The 20,948-nt window shown below is 41.6% G+C and overlaps 1 protein-coding gene across 4 annotated transcripts in view; it reads right to left on the reverse strand.

Annotated features, from left to right (window-relative positions):
- Nucleotides 1-7,935, reverse strand: part of WSB1 (WD repeat and SOCS box containing 1) — a 35,542-nt gene extending 27,607 nt beyond the window's left edge. For 2 of the 4 annotated variants that reach the window (XM_064583217.1, XM_064583218.1), the window contains exons 1-4: nucleotides 7,594-7,935; nucleotides 2,517-2,685; nucleotides 1,432-1,700; nucleotides 166-297 (exon numbers count right to left, since the gene is read on the reverse strand). In XM_064583217.1, the coding sequence (XP_064439287.1) occupies nucleotides 166-297; nucleotides 1,432-1,700; nucleotides 2,517-2,685; nucleotides 7,594-7,633 (610 nt within the window). In that variant the 5' untranslated portion in view covers nucleotides 7,634-7,935. Of the gene's footprint in view, nucleotides 1-165; nucleotides 298-1,431; nucleotides 1,701-2,516; nucleotides 2,686-3,587; nucleotides 3,611-7,593 lie in introns of those variants that run through there. The other 2 variants (XM_045889447.3, XM_045889448.3) reach the window with 2 other exon arrangements.
- Between the last annotated feature and the right edge of the window lie 13,013 nt (nucleotides 7,936-20,948).

Raw genomic sequence — 20,948 nt, forward strand, 5'->3', positions numbered from 1 at the left:
TGATCTGCACAAGGAAAGGGACCAAACGATTAAGCAGAGAACAGGAAACTTTGATCATAGGCCACTTTTAAAGTCAAATGCCCCAAATGATCAACACTTCTTGACATCTCTCAGTAGTAATGTTATGAAACCCATTCTGTTTCACAGCCTGGAAAAAAGACATACCATCATCTTTCAGGTCCCACACTCTCAGAGTTTTGTCTCTTGAAGCTGATACTAGGATCAAGCTCCCATCTGGAGCAAAAGTTAAATCTCTGACCACTTCAGTATGATCTACCAAGTTAAGGAGGAGTTTTCCTAAATGCAATGGAAGAGGGAAAAAAGACAATGTTGTTAATTTTTATCAGCTTCTTTCTTTAAAATAGGGTTCTTCACCATAAAACACATTATATAGAAATACTTGTCACCTCCTTAGTTTCCCAAGTGTAAAGTGACTTAATAGTGCTTTTACTATCGCCTTTAAAGATTCTCTATTTACACAGTTGTAAAATGTATTATTTCCAGGATAACAAAGCCTAAATTTATTAGATCAGCTTAAAGAGAATTCCTGAAATGTAAACAAGTTAATTTACCATCAGGAAAACCTACCTTATCACTTTTTAATCTTTGTATAGTATGATTTTAAATATAAAATCCAATTTTCCCTTTTCTTTTTCTTGGATTACTAACAGACTGTCAAACTCCCCCAAAAAATTCATGTTATCTCACAACCACCTAAATTTTCAAAAATAATCAGTGAAAAAATATACTTTATTCATCTAATATTGTGAGAGTTCTGTTTTCTATGAAAATCTATGTGCTTTCCTTAAATTTTTTTTTAAGAATCCAATCAAATTTACTGACTCTTTATCCTCATTCAATATTAATATCACCTGCTGTATTCTACTCTACATAGTTTTAATGCTCATTAAAAAAAAAAAGGCCTTCACATTTTTGGCACATACTATCAGCCAGAAACTGTTTTAGTCAGTGAATAACACGTTCACTTTTAATTGCCCAAAGAATTTAACTTCTCAACCTATCTAGTTAAACTTTAGATACAATGTCACTAAAACTTCCAAAGGTTAGACAATGATTGTTGAAAACCAGATTTGCCTTGAAAGCCTCCAAGCTATCACTGAAAAAGTATGTAAGACAACACCTTGCCATTTGAGCCATAAACTAAGTTACTAATTTATAAATGATAATTAACTAAACATTCCTTAGGCATGTCCTTCTTGCTGTAACATTCTCTGAAGAGTGACCAAGCAGTGAGAACTCTATTTTCTTAAAATAAAACCATGAGCTGAAGATGCTATGCAGGCCAATCATAAAGACACATCCATAGAACCAATTCTTGCTTTTCAGTGAGTTAAAATCCTTAAATCACGTAGTGCCTAGGAGAGATGCCCTGCATCATAAAATAATCAGGTTTGCTTTTCAACCCCATACCTGTATATACATCCCATATTTTGATACGTCCATTGTTTAACCCTGTGGCAAGGAGCAGCTGATCCTGTCCAAATCTGAATTGATGCCATTCTATGTTGACACAGCGACTCTGTTTTTCTGGAACTGAAGATCCAAAAGCAAGACTCCAGACTATGTCACCACAGTCTATAATATGTTCACGAGGCTTATTTTTCTGACCACCATCACTGTTTTGTCTTGACAATCTCAAACTGCTTGAATTGGTGATATTTTTGGTGCCATGCAAGAGACTGAAGGGAAAAAAGGTCATATCTAGTTACTATTTACTCTGGACTCCTACAGATACTAAATGATAAATGTTTGTTAAAATAACCGCAATATTATCATAGTGATACTGAATAACAACCAAATTCTATGGATGGGAAGGCGAAAAGTTGCTATTAGCTATGAGCATATGACCAAATAAACTCAAATCAAAAGACATTTTCAGTTGCTAAGAAAGAGATTAAGTTCAACAATAAAGCAATGTATAATTTCTTTGTGTCAAAATTTTCCTCAAAACCACTATATCAATTAGGACTTCTTTAGCTAACCTAAAGTAAGTATAAACAAGCAAAAAACAAAACAAAAAACCGGATAAGATATTTATGTAAAGGTCAACTAGACACAAAAAGGAGGGAGAGATTAGATTTAATATATATTTTATAAAAACTTTCAACAAATCCACCAGAGGAACTTTAGGTACATAAAAAATAATTACACAATCATCATAACACTGTTATCTAATAAAATGTTGTGAAATCCAAAAAGCATCACATAACAAAGGTCACCTGCCCTGGCACAACGCCATATATACACTACCAAGGAACCAGTAATCTGCTTTTTAATACAAAGACACAAAAGCATCTGAGAAAGTATCCTATAATGTATAAGGCCAAATAATTCTTCCTACAAAATTTCCAATATATTCAGCTTATGATTAAAATACTTATTTACAACAGCCTACAAAGGAAAAACTTAAATATCAAAATCTTTTTATTACTCCACACAGAAAATAGTAAATTCTACAAAGAGATACAAAACACAGAAAAAGAAGAGAATCTTACAAGTTCTTAAGGCACTGGGACCACGGAACAAGCTTTACTGTACGATGTCCTTGTGACCAAGCAAAGTACGAACCATCTGGAGCAAAAGCAACAGTCCAATTTTCACGACCACATTTCTTGTCAAAAGGAGCTACTGGAGCTAAAAGTTCACCTATAGTACGTGATCTCACTAAAAGAAAAAATATATATATATGTCACATATAACCAATAATGAATTTGAGACTGCCTCCATATTAATTTGGGACTCTCAACTCCATTGAGTTTCCATGCAGACAAGGAATAATAAGGAGTTCTGATTTCTACCCTCTGAAGGGAAATAATGTGCTGTGAAGACCCTTTAATGATATAACTAACTTCAAGTTTTGATAAAGTGATTTTTAACATCTCCCACCCAAGAGCTTGTTTAGAAGGCTTCAATAAAAAAACTGGTTAAGTGATAATAATGTAATGATATATCAGGGTTAGCAATTACTAAAGTCCTGACTTTTGCATTATCTTATGTTTTCATCCAATTACTAACATTTAAAGTGCAACAGGCTAACTTTGTAAGAAAAGTAACTTCCAGTAAGTTTGTAGTTTTCAAAAACCACAAACCACTATAAAATACATTGTATCATTATTCAAAGGAAAGCACTATTAAATGGTCTCTTTAAACATGAATATTTTTTTTTTTAAGATTTTATTTTTTAAGTTATCTCCACACCCAACGTGGGGCTTCAACTCACAATCCCAACACCAACAGTCACATGCTCCACTAAGTGAGCCAGCCAGGCGCCCCCACATGAGTATTTTTTGAGGCCCAGGTCACCAAAAAAAAAAAAAAAAAAAAAAAAAAAAACAAACCACAAAACTCCTAGAACTAGAAGGGACTTAAACGTTATTTAGTACAATCTCCCAACCAGTGCTTTAAAATGCATTACACATTTGTGATCCTCAAATAGTGGTCCTCAAGTGTCTTAATGGTGGGCCATAAACCCCAAAATGGAAGTGATTCTTTTGGTTTTTAAGGACAGAGAATAAACAATCTCATAGATTTTTAATTTAGTTAAGAGTACTTAAATTTAGGGGCACCTGGGTGGTTCAGTCGGTTAAGCATCTGCCTCCAGTGTGGGTCATGATCTCACGGTCCTGGGACCAAGCCCCACGTTGGGCTCCCTGCTCAATGGGAAGTCTGCTTCTCCCTCTCCTTCTGCTGCTCCCCCTGCTTGTACTCTCTCGCTCACGCGCCCTCTCAAATAAATAAAATCTTAAAAAAAAAAAAAAGAGTACTTAAATTTATCATTCATAACAAAAACTGGCGTTATTACCGGAGTATACAGAGACTTTTTGTTCTGCATTTAACATGAAGTATGATCAACAAGCTCCTACTGTAGATGTGTGCATGCAAACTTGGCCAGAATTTCCTCAATTTGGGGAATCTTTTTTTTTTTTTAAAGATTATTTATTTATTTGACAGAGAGCGAGCGAGCGAGAGAGACAGGGAACACAAGCACGGGGAGTGGGAAAGGGAGAAGCAGGCTTCCTGCCGAGCAGGGAGTCCGATGCGGGGCTCAATCCCAGGACCCTGAGATCATGACCTGAGCCGAAGTCAGTCACTTAACCAACTGAGCCACCCAGGTGCTCCTGGAGAAAGAATCTTTATCAGTGTATCACCATTGCTTTCTTGGGTTGGTCTTGATTTCAAATTTTGCTACTCTTCCTTAGGTATAAATTAGTATCACTTTAGTTTCCCTACTATCTATTTTGTGATTAGTTGTCTGGCTAACTCTTAGTGTATTTTTAGGTTTTTGGCTTAAACTTCCCAACAACTAAACTACATATACCCCACGTACTGCAGTTCAAATAAGAACCACTTATCCTCTTACTGCTAGACCATATACATACAACCCCCCCCCACCATGTACTCATTGAGGTGACACTTCAAGTCTCAATGTGTGCTCTGACAATAGCCAGTGGAACACCCAGCATATGACGGGTGATCAGTAAATATTTATTGAATAAACATAGAAGCACATGTATAAGTTCCCATTCTTAAATGATTTCAACATTTCCTTGTCCAAGTTTTTGGTACATTAACAAATGAGCTATGGTTTAAAAAGCAAAAGAGGGGTGCCTGGCTGACTCAGTTGGTAAAACATGTGACTGCTGATCTTGGGGCTGTAGGTCTGAACCCCACATTGGGTGTACAGATTACTTAAAAATCTAAAAAAAAAAAAGGTAAGAAAAATTGAGACCCGTATTTCTGATATTCACAAATATGAATACCTAATAAGGCTTATTCTATTTTTGTGCAGCTGACATTATCAAAAATCTTCCTCCTTGCCACTCCACCCACTCAGTCCTGATTCTGACCTAAGAGAGTAGGCTTAATCCTGCTCTCACATGATAGTCATATATTGAAGACAGCCATGACATCAGCAACTAAATCTTTTCATCAGGATAAACTCCATAGGCCTTTCAATCATTCCTTAGATTACATGGTTTCAAGTCCATTCTCCAACTTCGCCTTCATCACTTTTCTGGAGAAACTCCAGTTGGTAATGGTCTTCATAAAAGTGGCACCCAGAACTAAACACAATACCTCAGGTATGGTTTGATTAAAGCAGCAGAGCCCCCACCAATTCCCACCCCAATTAAGATGACATTACTTTCATCAGCAGTTACATGACTTTCTTAATATAAAATCCACAAACCAGTGACCCTCATATGCCTACAGAATGATTTTTTTTTTTAAGATTTTTATTTATTTGACAGAGAGAGACAGTGAAGAGGGAACACAAGCAGGGGGAGTGGCAGGCAGAGGGAGAAGCAGGCTCCCCGCAGAACAGGGCTCGATCCCAGGACCCCAGGATCATGACCTGAGCCAAAAGTAGTCGCTTAACCAACTTAGCCACTCAGGCGCCCCTGAAAAAAATTTTTTTAAGTTAAACCTTTATTACCTGCAGCTGTTTAATATATGATTTAATGACCCTGTATAAGGGAAAAGCTGCCTGCCATGGGAACTCAGCCATAAAATACAATACTACATTATCTGTACAGGAGTAACACACTGAGTTACTGCTGAACCAAGCGAACCAGATTTAGCTCCTTCTTTCACATTCCTCTCCGCAATTTCATAACCAGAAAGGGAGGATCTGGTATAGTGCCTTGTGAAAGAGGGCCGTAGCTCCAGGCAGTACTCCCTGTCTCACAGGACTTCTTTAATCAGTCAAGGAATCTTGCCTCTCCTCTTTCAGTACTTGAGAAACAGAGAGTTGTAATTAATATCCAAGAAAAGAGGGGGAAAGTTAAGTCCTTACTGAAAGATACAAAGCTACATAGAGATGTTACTGTTTCACTCTGTATCCAAATGGTACTTCCAAAGTAAAGAAAGAAACAAAGAAACAAAAACTAGGTTTTGGGTTGTTTCTTGTTTTTTGTTTTCCTAAAGCTTAGGAAAGGACAAAGTTCAGATATTTGGGACTTGGCTAATAATTTTATACTATAGCCAGGAAATAACACTGAGACCTAACTAAATAAGAAAAATTTTAACTGAAAAGGCTACTACTTAGTGGATGGTTCTTCTACCTTATGCAGGTATGCTCAGTAGCTCTATCCAGCCCTTAGAAGACAGGACTGGAAAGTTTTGAAAACAGTTCATCAAGATGAAGTAAAACAGATAAATGAAAGGCAGATCACTTATCTGTGATACTATTGTGTAGGAGAGGAGGAAAAAAAGCCCACTGGACTAGGAATAAGAACTTTTGGGTTCCATGTTCCACTTTAGGACCTACTTAATAGTCTTAAAATACTAAAATAAAATTAGGCATGAATTTTGTTTTCTCTGTATTTTTAAAATAGTTATTAGAACCAGGGTTAAAGTCCCCTCCTAACCTGCCATTCAACCTTACCCTTAAAAGAACAAAAGTCCAGAATTCTAAGATAGCGGTCTCTAGATATAAAAACTGAACCCACATACAGGATAGAGGGCCTTTAGGTTACTTCACCTTCTCCCTCTCTCTAGAAATACCTCCTCCATGTATTTAAAGGCATACATAAAGAACGGGGAAATGCAAAGGGTCTCTGCTCAGTAGCCACCTCCAATTTTCATTTAACACAGTAAGTTTAGTGTTGGATTTTTTGTTGGGGCGGGTGCTAAACCTGTTTTTTTAAATGGAAACTGTACATCTATAAGTTGTATAATATGACTTAAGTTCAATGTTTACTAAGCCTATCCATCAATGCACAGCTCTAACTGCCCCCCAGAACTGTGCCAGTTATTTTCCCGTAAGAGGGAATTTAAACGTGAGGTGCTCTCAACGGAGCCCCCGAGGCGGTCTTCACGCAAACGTCTAGGATATATTGCCCTGACTTCGGTGTGGCAGGGCTAGCCTCTCGACCAGTTTCTAGACAGCCTTTTCAGAAAGTGCTCTTTCATACAAGAGCTTTTCTTCTGTCACTCCACCCAGCCCTTCTGCTCCTCCCCGCTCCTATGTGTGGAAAAGATAATTGAGTCTCCTCCCCCGAACCGCTGCTTTCCTTAACGCCACACCATTTTTTGCTTTTTCCAGGCTGATGGCACCTCTTCGGTCGCATTTCTCCTTTAAGAGTGGTTGATATACATGAGGACCCCTCCCCTTTCATTACACTCCGAACACATAAGTTTACTTTTCCCGTCGTACAATCAGAGAGCCCAAGACTTCCCCAGCACTCGCCTATCCACTCGACGCCCCAGAGAATCCCAGGACGGCCGTGCGCGGACCTCTTTAGAGGAAACTGGGGTTCCCCCGAGGGTGGGTGTCCACCCCCGGCCACACGGTGAGGACGGCCCTGGGCGCCCAGGTTCCCCTGGACCCGAAGATCCGCCCACTGCCTCCCGCCGAGCCGGGCGCACAGTAGGTGCTGGATCAACGTCGACCCCATTTACCCCTCGGTGACACCCCCCGGAGGGGCCGCTTCCTTCCTCTTCGCTCCAGGGCTTGGCCCGGCTCACCCTTCTTCACTTAAGACTCAGACGCTTCCTCCTCCGGGGACTCCCTGCCTCTCCGCAGCCCCGGCGCTCTCACCAGCACCCCTCACCCACCGTCCCATTCCTCACCGATCTCTTTCTCGTTGACCCTCGGGGGAAAGCTGGCCATCTATGGGGCACCGTCTGATTCCGGGGACGCGATGCGGACGCAACGACAGAGAAGGGATCGGCGAGCGCTGAGGGGCGTGACGCGGGCTCGGTCCCTCCCGGACCGGGGGACGGAGGGGGGGGCGGGGGCGGTGGCGGGAGTCTCTGCCGACTGCCCCGGGAAAGACGCGGAAGGCCTCGGACCAAACTACGGAGTCAAACACAGACAACAGACCCCCGTTCCCTGCCTCAAGCCTACGGACCGCGACACTCCCTCCAACGCCGACGACCGCAAACCAGACACTGGAGACAAAATGGCGGGCGGCGCGGGAGCTAGCAGGGCGGCGCGGGAGCTAGCAGGGCGGCGCGGGCGGGGTCTCGTGACGCCATCGCCCGAGGCCCCGCCCCCGACGCTCGGGACGCGACGGCCTGGGCTTGGCGCCCCGCCCCCCGCCGGGTGCGCGCGGCCGTTTCTGCGAGAGCAGGACCGGCTGGGGCAGGAAGAGTGCCGAGGCGGAGGCGGAACAGGGGCTGCCTCCCCAACCCAGCCGAGGCCGGAGCGTTGAGTACGAACTGTGCTCCTAGCTCGGTCTTGTCCCGTCCCCACCCCCGGGACCGCAGCGTGGTCTGTATTTCTAAGTTCAGTTGCCTTCGAAAAGGCAAACGGAGAATTGTATAATACATATTAGCCCACCGCTTAAAAGATGGCGTGGAATTTAAACTGGCTGAACCAAAAGGAACAAAAAAGACATTTAAGATTTTACCCCGATTTGGCCACCTCCCCAGCCCTTACGTGCTTGATGCAAAAAATGAGTTGAGAATGAACACCGGTCGCTATGCCCCAGGCTTGTGGCGGCGGTCATCCTGACCTGGGCGGCCGGTGTTTGCAAGGGTCGAGGTGCCCGGGCGTGCGGGCAGCCCACCCTGCCCGAGGACCCCCCTGCGCTGCCTTTGTGCTGGCTGCTCCTGCGTCCGACGGCCCCGCCAGGCGGGTGGTCGGCGCTGCCCGGGTCTCTGCCGAGGCAGACTCGCCGGATCAGCTCAGACCGAGGCCTCCGGGTTCACACAGGGCTGATGGAAGTGTCTGTCTGCCAGAGCCACGTTGGTTCCCGATCACAGAGGACATACTTGCATTTTAAGGGGCCCTTCTGTGGACTCTAATCCGTGTTCCAGTGGAGGACATCCAAGGCTGGGAATTTCAAGTATGTGGCAGATACTGCTGGGAGAGGAGTTGCATTAGTCAAACTCTTCTGAGAGTTCTCAAATGACAACACGTCGGGCACGTCTCCTTTTCTTTGCATGTTAATTATTCCAATAGCGAAATGTTTAACAGCAGGTAAAAGAAATCAACCCCTCTCTTTTATTTTCAGTCAACATATTTATTTTTTTTATATATAAAGATTTTATTTATTTATTTGACAGAGAGAGAGCACAAGTAGGCAGAGTGGCAGGCAGATGGAGAGGGAGAAGCAGGCTCTCCCCTGGGCAGGGAGCCGGATGTGGGGCTCGATCCCAAGACCCCAGGATCATGACCTGAGCCTAAGGCAGCCGCTTAACGGACTGGGCCACCCAGGTGCCCCTCAGTCAACATATTTATTGACTGCTTACTCTGTGCTAGGCACTGGGGCTAGTTGTTGAGTATTTAGAATGGAACAAAACAATTTTAATGCAGTCTTGTAGCTCATATATCAACATTTCTATCAGTCCCTTTTCATTGTTTAACCAACCTTTATTACCTCTGTTCACTTATACTATACCCTACAAATTCATGGAAAATACCAGTTCTTGAGTGCCTGAATTCCTATGGTGGCTTTTTTAGACAATTGTTTAATTCCACTGTAGTTATTCCTGCTCTCCAACAAACTTCCTGACCCATTTTCTCAACCGAAGTACAACAGTGGAATGAAAAACAATTTTATGATTTGTGTACTCATTAGTGATAATATCTAATATTTATTGGATCCATGCTACATGCTAGGCACCGTTCTATATAAGTGCTTTTGTGGATTAACTCATTTAATACCCACAACAGTATGAGTAGCATATTAATCATTCACATTTTACACTTAGTAACTTGACAACAGTCATGGAGCTACTTAGAGGCCAAGTGCTAGATTTGAACCCAAACTTGTCTGACTGCCCTGCCCTACTTCCATGCTACCTCATAAATGAAACCAAGCTTGAAAAGCAAATCTGTATCTGGCATTTCATATCTTTGTTATTTTAATGTCAAATCTGAATGGCCATCTTTTTTTTTTTTTTTAAGATTTTTTATTTATTTATTTGACAGAGAGAGACACAGAGAGAGAGGGAACACAAGCAGGGGGAGCGGGAGAGGGAGAAGCAGGCTTCCCGCTGAGTAGGGAGCCCGATGCGGGGCTCGATCCCGGGACTCCAGGATCATGACCTGAGCCGAAGGCAGACGCTTAACGACTGAGCCACCCAGGCGCCCCCTGAATGGCCATCTTATCCCCTGCATATCCCGTATAGTTGAAGGTTCTTCAGAGTCCTGCCCTTGGCCCACAGCCTTTTTCTTCTTCCACACTCTCCCTGGGTTATGGCAACTTCTCTTTTGGGTTTAACTGCCAACTAAGTGTAGACCTACCTGACCTCTCTCTTGAGCTTAAAATGGGCATATTCAGATACTTACAATAAAGCTCAACACATCAAAACAGCACATCATCTTCTCTCCCAAAGTTGCTCTTTCCTCTATATTCCTTATCCTGGTAAACATGTCCACCCAGTCGCCAAACCAGAGGCGGAGGTATTCTTAGACTCCTTCACCTCTCCCTCAACCCTACCTGGGCTCAATCCACAAATTCTGCCCATATTTTCTCAAACTGATCTGGAATCTGTCCTCTGTTCCAGCTCAGCTGTCTCTGTCTTAGCTCAAGATTTTATCTTGTCGTATCATCTCTCTTAATCCTTTATAAACCTATCCCCTGAGAAACTACCATAAATACCTTGGTGTATTTCCTTCTAGTCCTTTAAAAATTTTACTAGCTGTGCATCCTTGGGCAAATTATTTAGCCTCCCTATGCCTTAGTCTTCTCATCTATAAAATGGGGATAATAATAATATCTACTTCACAGTTTTGAGGATTAAGTGAATTTATCTGACACAGTGTCAGATACTAAGTGTGAGATATGTGTTAGATACTGTTTTTGTATATAGTAATCCCAGCTAACTGCAAAACTGAAAGATCAAAATCTCTAAAAAAAATAAGGGATTGGCAAAGAGCCATTAAAATGGCATTAAATATATGTATGAACAAAATAATAAATGGAAGTTCTGGAAAGGATTCATTTCCAAAATAAAGCTGACCCAACCACTAAAAACCCATTCTCCTGAATCTCATTCTTGAGTTATTTAGAAAGCGTTGCTGCTATGTGGTTATCTACTAAGGCTGATTGACTCGTAATTTTTGCTATGTGGATATTATTTCTTTTTGAAATTTTTGAACCAGCATTTAGTATCTTGACATACAATTTAAAAAAATTTTGTAGCCTCCCTTATTCCATTTTCTCACATCTCAGCAATAAGTTGTATTAACAGTCTGTTATTTTCATGTAGTTTTACATCTTCAAAGGTGTGTTTTTTCTATACCACCTTCTTATACTGACAGGCAGATACGTAAGTATAACGATGGGGAGCAATAATTATTATATTGTTTTAGTTAAGGAGAATAAATATGTATTTATTTTTTACATGAATATGTAAATAATTAGAATTGAGGAGTAGATAAATATAAAATTTTGTGTCTTGCCTTTTCTTTCCTTTTTTTTTTTCAAGATTTTATTTATCTATTTGACAGAGAGAGACAGCGAGTGTGGGAACACAAGCCTGACGCAGGCTCCATCTCAGGACCCTGGGATCATGACTTGAGCTGAAGGCAGACACTTAACGACTGAGCCACCCAGGCACCACGTTTTATTTCCTATTATAAGATATTTTCCTATATTAATAAAAAAAATTTTCACCAGGAGCACCTGTCTAGCTTAGTCTGTGGAGTGTGTGACTTTTGATCTCAGGGTTGTGAATTCGAGTCCTATGTTGGGTGTAGAGATTACTTAAAAATAAAATCTTTAAAAAACAAAACAGAACTTTTCACCACGTCATTGTAGGTAAACTTAACTTCATTGGGAGGTGAACTTTTTCCCTTCCTCTGCCAGAATACATAATAGCACAGAAAGGTGGCCTTCTACTGTAATTAACTTTTCATTACTCATATGGACATTGTAGGTATATTTCCCTTGATGTCATGAATGTGTCGAGTTCACAATTGTGAACTGTTTTTGGAGAATGCATAGTCATCCCAAGTTGGAGTAATTCAAATGGATTGCTGCTATAAGCGTCTGCCTTCCGCTCAGGTCATGATCCCAGGGTCCTGGGATCGAGCCCCGCATCGGGCTCCCTGCTCAGAGGGAAGCCTGCTTCTCCCTCTGCCACTCCCCCTGCTTGTGTTCCCTCTCTCGCTGTGTCTCTCTCTGTCAAATAAATAAATAAAATCTTAAAATAAAAAAAAAGATCTCTGAAGTTACAGGTAAACCTCTTAAATTGGGAAGGATTCCTGCAGGATCTTATTTCAGAACCTATACCTTGGTGAGAGTAAAAGTAAGTGTCCCCTTCCTATAACTAAAAGGAAGCAATATTTACTTAAAGCAATAACCGAACATGACTAAGATTAAAAAAAAGAACTAATAAATAGTACAACAGGGATTTGAAGCTTACCACCACCACCAGGAAAAAAAAAATCAAAATGCCAAATATTTATTGTTTCCTAGTGTGGTTAAATCTCAAAGATAAAAAAGATTACCATAGTTTTTTGACTCTGTAATGATCAAGAGCAAACAAACAAAAAAAGTTAATAGCAGTTTGGAAAGCCAGCGTTGTTTAAGTAATAGGCAAGTTGCTCATTTGCTTGTTTTTGCTTTTTGGACCTCTCTACTATTATGGTCACTACAACTCTCCCAGGCTAAGCCTAAGAAGTCATCCAAGTTTATTTAGTGCTTGGGTGCTAGGTTAGGAGTTTCACATCATGGGATTTGTGGAGTTAAATCTGGGATTCCAGCTTGAGAGTATGGAATTTGCTCCGGATTTAGCTAGACAAGCATAAGTTATACACATAAACATGTACATTAATAAACAGTAATAGATACCTCTATAACTGTGGAAAGTGCTGGAAAAATAATAGGACCCAGGGGAAAGTCCTGGAGGCAATTCCTTTTGGCTGTGGTAGTCTTGCTGGGGATGAAATGTCTCTTGGTGTTCCCAGTTCTACCCTGCTATCTTATTTTTCACTTTTCTTCCTGATTTCACATTTTTTTGTGGGCTGTTTGACAGTGTGGTATGAGCAGAACATTAGCATCAGGTTTTCAAAGATGAATAATTTGATCTTAGTTTACGGCTATACTCAGAATGGCTCAAAGGTGTGGAAAATGTACATCTAGGTGTTTCTACATCTGTGTCTGAGCCAGAATGCTCCTGGCAGTTTATAGGAAATTATTGTATTATATCTAAAAGAACAAGCAGGAGGCCCCTGGCTCCAGTGTTCTGTAGGATTCCCTACTCTTGTTGCTGAGCCAACCCAGCACCCAACACAGCAAGCTGTGTCCTTTTAGCTCAGTCCTTGACCTTCAGGAGAAATCTGTATAAAATGGAATATTCCATGCTAGGATGGAGATTTTCCCCATACCAGTCATTTTTCTCTTCCTCTAATAGAGCTTTGCGTTTTCATTTTTCTGAATGTTTCTGCCTGTGACCATCCTCTAAAGATTATGACCGGGAAGAAAATTATCCTTCACCAACTGCACAAAATGCAAGGGTTTCTCTTACTTGTCCTCCTCCCTGTTCTTTTGTTTCTTATTTGGGAAATTCTTCCTGAGTCTTCCTATCCCCAGTTGCCTGGCTTTGGGAGCAGTCTAATTTTTAGTCAGCTGTTTCTCCTGGCATCAGCTGGGATGTATGTGTCTTTTTCCATGGACCCCAGAGAGTCCTGGGGACAGCTCATGGGCTATCTCCCCTGGAGCTTCAGGCCCTTGCCTGCCAGTCTTGCCCTTGTGTAATGGATTTGAATGACCTCCCTATTGATGCCTTGACTTGCTGGTTAATAGGTCAGAGCGTTTTTTAGGCGGAAGAACTTCTGACTGATTTCCAACACACTGCCACATCACTGCTTTTTTATCTGCCACACTGTTTTACTTTCTGAATTTGTTTTTTCCTTTCTGTGAAATGAATACTCTTGATATAATGGAAATGTTTCATTTTCTCTATTTGCTTGTAAGTTCCTTAGGGCATGACCTCTCTCTGTATCTTAGAATCATTTTTAGGACTTGGCACATGGTTGATATTCAATAAATGTTTGTTGAATGGAATCGAGTTGTATCTTTCATCTACCTTCCTCATAGATTATTTGAGATTGATTAATTTTTTAAAATATTTTATTTATTTTTTGAGTAATCTACACACCCAAAGTGGGGTTCCAGTCCCACAACCCCAAGATCGAGATTCACATGCACCACTGACTGAGCCAGCCAGGCGCCCCCTATTTGAGATTAATTTAGAAAGCAAATGTTCCTATTAGTGCCTTTACAAAAATAAAGAGAAATCAAATTAGAAAGTTTGCCAGTAGGCGAGTTGAAAGGTTGGAGCGATTGTAGATGGAAACCAGTAAAAAACCTATTGTGTGGGGTGCCTGGGTGGCTCAGTCGTTAAGCGTCTGCCTTCGGCTCAGGTCATGATCCCAGGGTCCTGGGATCGAGTCCCGCATCGGGCTCCCTGCTCTGCGGGAAGCCTGCTTCTCCCTCTCCCTCTCCCCCTGCTTGTGATCCCTCTCTTGCTGTGTCTCTGTCAAATAAATACATAAAAACCTTTAAAAAAAACAAAACAAACAAAAAAACCCTATTGTGTGACTTTGCTTATTAGTTTTACATGGAAAAATAAGTGTATTGAAGAGATCATCTCCAATATATAGTTAGGGGTCTTCAAGAGTAAGTATTTAATTTTTCAGGGCACCTGGATGGCTCATTCAGTGGAGCATGTGACTCTTGATCTCGGGGTTGTGAGTTCGAGCCCCATGTTGGGTGTAGAGATTACTTAAATAAATAAAATTGGAAAAAAAAAAAAGAACTGGGGCACCTGAGTGGTTCAATTGGTTGAACATCTGACTCTTGGTGTCTGCTCAGGTCATGATCTCAGGGTCATGAGATGGAGCCCCACGTCAGGCTCCCCACTCAGCCCCAAGTCTGCTTGTCCCTCTGCTTTTGCCCCTCCCCCTGCTTGTGTGTGCATGCACTCTCTCATATAAATAAATAAATCTTTAAAAAAAAGCTAATTTTTCAGAGGCATAGAATAATTTTTAGACTCTTAGCTGCAGGGGACCTTAGAGATCATATGGTGTAACTTTATTGTACTGGCGATGAAACTGATGTCCAATTGTAGGAATGACTTTCTCACATTCAGACAACTAGGTAGTGGAAAAATGAGGATGAGACATAGTTATGCCCGTAAGAACCCAGCGCCTTTTTCTATTGCACTTTAGCTCTTTTAGCAGAATGTAGTTATTTGTATAGATGCCATCTCCCCTGAAAGGGTCCTAGGTTAATGGAAGACAGGGGTCATATCTTCTTCATCTTGCTCTTTATGGAAGATACAAGGTATAATGCCTGGCAAATGTGGCCACCAAATGGTATAGGTGCTCAATTAACACCCTTTGTTGTTGTTGTTTTTGAAGATTTTATTTATTTGAGAGAGAGGGAGAGAGAGAGGGGGAGGGAGAGCACGAGCAGAGGGGAGGAGCCGAGGGAGAGGGAAGAGCAGGCTCCCAGCTGAGCAAGGAGCCTGACATGGGGTTCGATCCCAGGACCCTGGGATCATGACCTGAGCCAAAGGCAGCCGTTTAACCGTTTAACCGACTGAGACACCCAGGTGCCGCTCAACTAACTCCCTTTGAATTAAATTATTACGTGATGAAATGTGATTCTTCTTGGCCTCATGTTCATGGGATGCCACTCTTTATTTATTCATTAAATATTTGTTGATTGCCTGCTATGTACCAAATACCACGGTAATATCAAAATGAGAATTAAAACGAAGATCTCCATTTAGCTTTGAGTCTCTATTAAAATATTACTGTGAGGTGTTACATATCTCAGTTGGAAAGGAAAGGAAGTGAATTCTCAGCTGATCTGTTTCCTTTTTATAGGCTCATTTGCATTTCATAGAATTTTAGTGCTAAAGAGAACTTAAGGTTACCTAAGATCACATTGTCAGGAAATGGCAAAGCAAGGACCAGAATGAATGTCATCTTCAAAATCTAATATTTTTTCTATTACAAAGAATTCCTTTCTTTCTTTTGCATTTGTGGAATAACATATGCATTAGTTAAACTTATGAATGTTAATCAAACGGAGATCCACATTTCTTCTGGATTAGATATCAAAATGCCTGAAGGAGGAGTATGGAGTGAAAACAGAGGAGGAAAACAGAGCACCTGATTCTTAGCCAAAAGAACAGAAAATGCCCTAATTATGTGCTTCAAATTACAGGCGATTAGAGCCACAAGGGTGCTTAGAGCCCACCTAAGCAAGCCCTGTTAATTTCCAGATGAAGATGCTGAGGCTCAGAGAGGTTAAAGTAACTTCACCAAGGTCACACAGCAAATTGCTACCAAAGGTGGGACTAGAATCCCAGTATCCCAATTCCCAATCCACAAGGCCAGTGTTTCCTACATTTCAGTCATTTGCAAACTACATTTTCAATTTGTTTGAATCCACATACCATCTGTATTAGTACTTCATATTTTTGTCAGCTTGTTCTTTTTAATGAAAAAATTTCTAATGTGTAATATATTTGCAAACTCCAATTTATTTTAAAAAGAAATTTTGTTGCCATTATCATAAATGGGAAACCAGTATTGTTTGCTATGATTAGGAGATAAACATAAAAATAAAAACTTTGGAAATATTTCTCAACCCCACTTAGTTACCCCCTTTGTGGAAGGCGTGGGGCCTGAGGTTTATTCTCTCTCTTTTTTTATTCTCTTTTTCAAGAGAGGAATAAGTAAATGTTAAAGACCCAAAATGAGAATTACTTCTTGATGTAGTCAAAGACAATTGAAAAGGGAATGATTTCTTCTATTTTTTGTCATTTTGTGCTGCAGCTGACTCCCACCTGAAATCATTTTGTGTATCACCAGCATTTCACACCCACATTTGAGGAAACACCACTTTATTCAATAATAGCATTTACTGTAAAACATGTTTGGATTCTGCTCTTTCATCCCTGGGTAACATTGTATTTTACAAATGTTAACTGGCTCTTAATCTAATCTGTGTCTTTAGGATTGTTATTTCTTCATCCCACAGAATGTTCTGAGTTCCAAAGAGGTTTCGAGAATTATCGCAGCACCATGATAAGTATGACTGAGCCAGGGGCAAATAAGTTAGGAGCTTAAATTCCTGATAGGATTTGGCCATCTTCCTCCCTGCGAAGTGATCTGGGAATCTAAGGGTTGTGTAACCCAGGTTTGCTCCAGCTGTCAAGCAAAGGGCTAAGAGAGTGGGGAGAAGGCTAACTTTCATCAGACTCGGGGCCTTGCCAGGTTAGCTCATTTAATCCTCCCAGTAAATGTATCCCTATTTCACAGATTGAGAAATAGTTTCAAAGATGCTAAATAACTTTGGCAAATTCACACACTTACAGTAAGAGGCTGAGCCAGGATTTGAACTACTCTTCCTATTTGTTTGTTTGTTTAAGATTTTATTTATTTATTTATTTATTTATTTATTTATTTATTTATTTATTTATTTTTAGATTTTATTTATTTGACAGCGAGAGAGGGAACACATGCAGCGGGAGTGGGAGAGGGAGAAGCAGGCCTCCCGCAGAGCAGGGAGCCCGATGCGGGGCTCGATCCCAGGACCCTGGGATCATGACCCGAGCTGAAGGCAGACGCTTAACGACTGAGCCACCCAGGTGCCCCAAGATTTTATTTATTTATTTAGAGAAAGCAACTACAGGGAGGGGCAGAGGGAAAGGGAGAGAGAGAATCTCAAGCTGACTCTGCACTGAGCAGGGGCTCCAATGTGGGCCTCCAACACCAGGCTCCATCTCACAACCCTGTGATCAGAACCTGAGCCGAAATCAAGAGTTGGTGGCTGGTCACTCAACAGGCTGAGCCATCCAGGAAGCTCCTCTTCAGGATTTCTTAAGCTCTTGTGCTTCCTTGAGATCATGAGATTATAAATTTTGAGACCTGGACTCTAGGCTGATTTTGCCACCAAATTGAAACATAATACTGATCAAAAGATCAGAGGATCCTGAGACATTATCATCACTACATCTTTTCGCCCAGTCATGGGCTGGCATAGTTCTCTTGTCCCCTCACCCAGGGGCACGAGTGGATTCACGGAGTAAGCTTCTCCCTCTCTCTTCCCTGCACAAGTGCCTGCCTAAATGCCATTTGGCCCTTATTTTATACTGTATTCTACAGTTACGTTCTTTGAGCAAAGGCAAAATTTGAGAAATTGGTTTAAAAATTGAAATTCCAAAATTAATGCTGTTGGAGAATCAACATAAACAAGACTGATTTTTTTCCATATATCAACATAATCCACGCAGAGAGAGAATTTATAAATCATGAGACGTGGCTATCTCTTGAATCCCATCAAGATTCAAGGCTTTGGTGAGCAGGTGAGGGGATGCTGAGCAGGGAATACTTGGAGGGAGGTCATGAAAAAGGAAACTAAAAGAGCCTAACCATGGGGGAAGGGTTTTAATAACCAGGAATTCAGAGGGACTTGGGGATGCAGAGCAGGAGCAAAGTATGGGGAGATAGAGATAAGGATGGTGGGGGGGTGCCTGGGTGGCTTGGTTGGTTGGGCATCTGCCTTCGGTTCGGGTCGTGGCCCCGGGGTTCTGGGATCGAGTCCTGCATCGGGCTCCCTGCTCAGTGGGGAAGTCTGCCTCTCCCTCTCCATCTGCCTCTCCCCCTGCTCGTGCTCTCTCTCACTCTCTCTCTTTCTCAAATAAATAAATAACATCTTAAAAGTAAAATAAAATAAATCCTAACAACAATAACAACAAAAAGAGATAGGGATGGTGGGGAGTAGGAGGACAGGAGATGACAAAGGAGGAAGGACAGAAACAGTTTTCTCCTTTCTTCAGCTCCTTAGCCTGGCTGCTCTGCCCACAGCAGCCCTTGCATATTTCTTAGAGCCTTTTCACGTTCCTTGGGCTGGCCGTGCCCTCAGCCAGGTAGAAGCTACAGCCTCATTGTCCTTTTTGCTCCCTTTGGGCAGCAGCTCCTTCAGCAGCCTGGTACCTTGAAGGACATCATCACCTTCATTTCATATTTCAGTAGGTCATCCATAGGCTCGGCCTCATTCAACCTCCGTGGTTGCCCCCGCCCTGCGGTTCTCACACAGTGGAAACCATGGCCTGCCGTCTCCATGGCCCACTGCATCATGCTTTTTTTTTTTAAGATTTTATTTTTACTTATTTGTCAGAGAGAGAGACAGAACACAAGCAGGGGGAGAGGCAGGCAGAGGGAGAAGCAGGCTCCCTGCCAAGCAAGGAGCCCGATGTGGGGCTCGATCCCAGGACCCTGGGATCATGACCTGAGCTGAAGGCAGCGGCTTAACCGACTGAGCCACCCAGGCACCCCTGCATCATGCTTTTTAATGCGTAAGTTTTGTAGAGCATCTGGGAAGTACTTTCTAATGGGGAAAAAGGGTTTGCCTCTCAACTTCATTTACTGAAATATAGGTAAAAGTTAATGGACCCATATCACATGAGGAGCCAGCAAGTGACATATCCCTCTTATTTCTCAATGGCTTGTCTGATGCAATCATTGATTTTGGATAATTCATCTACCATTCATTTCACCCCCAACATGACCTATTACACACACACACACACACACAGAATTCTAATCATGTTCTTTCTTTTTTCTTTTCTTTTCTTTCTTTTTCTTGGTCAATAAACATAAGGATTGTGGGTAATAAATGGCATATAAGAAGCTAGGGCTCTGCCATATCGATGTCTTACAATATTTTTAAAGTGGTAATTCATCTGCCATTGGAGAGATTCTGGTTTTATTGACATGCCATTTGAAAGCACAACAATTATTTTCAGAGTCACAGAGCAAGGAACAGTGGAAGTCCTTGAGTCAGCGACAAAGACAACAGTCAAAATCTCTTATTGTTAGCTAAGCTCTTGACTTGCTGTCTTGGAAACAGTGATTTCAAACCAAGAGTGATTTCAAACAAACATCTGTAAAAAGGAGTTAAAGCTCAAGATACTCAGCCATAAAAAAGAATGAGACCTTGCCATTTGCAACAACATGGATAGACCTAAAGAGTATAATGCCAAGTGAAATAAGTCAGAGAAAGACAAATACCGTATGATTTCACTTATATGTGGAATCTAGAAAACAAATAAATAAACAAAGAAACAAAAAGCAGAGACAGGCCCATAAACAGAGAGAACATACCAACAGTTGCCAGAAGGGAATGGGGTGGGAGGATGGACAAAACGGGTAAAGGGGAGTGAGAGATATAGACTTCCACTTATGGAATGAATCAGTCAAAGGGATGAAAGGTCCAGCATAGGGAATATAGTCACTGATATTGTATTGTATTGTATGGTGACAGATGGTAGCTACACTTGTGGGGAACACAGCCTAATATATAGATTTGTTGAATCACTATGTTGTACTCCTGAAACTAATGTAACATTGCATGTCAACTATACTTAAATAAAAAAAAACAAAGGTCAAGGTAAGTGAGAAGGAATTAAGAGAGTATATAGTCCCATAGATGACCTTGTCTTCTTGCCCAGACAATTTCCAGCCCAGTGTCCTAAAAGAACCTACAAATGTGATCATAAAACCAGAGTAGAAACTCCTTGATGAGATGTCAAGAATAACAGGTGTTAACTGAATTTGTAATTGGTTGAGGAATTGTACCCAAATGGATGGATGAATGGAATAAAACCAACCTAGAGGAAACTATGAGAGATCCCGTGGGGAATTCAAAATCAGGAAGACCAACAGTCATCAGTTAGAAGGGATTACAATCTGGAAAGTACATTATTAGGTCTAGAGAATGGCAGAGTTGAGGGTGAAACATCAGAACTTGAAGTCTGGAATCTGTCTTCCTGATGATCTGCATGGCTTAGGGTACACAGCCTTCGGTTGCAGTCTTAGAAATGCTTTGTTAAGGGTGCCTGGGTGGCTCAGTCAGTTAAATGTCTGCCTTTGGCTCAGGTCATGATCCCAGGGTCCTGGGACAGAGCCCCACATCAGGGCTCCCTGCTCAGCGGGGAGCCTGCTTCTC

Source organism: Mirounga angustirostris, unplaced genomic scaffold, assembly GCF_029215605.1.
Source record: "Mirounga angustirostris isolate CCGP_5_RB_7025 unplaced genomic scaffold, mMirAng1.0.hap1 SCAF_17, whole genome shotgun sequence".
NCBI lineage: Eukaryota > Metazoa > Chordata > Mammalia > Carnivora > Phocidae > Mirounga > Mirounga angustirostris.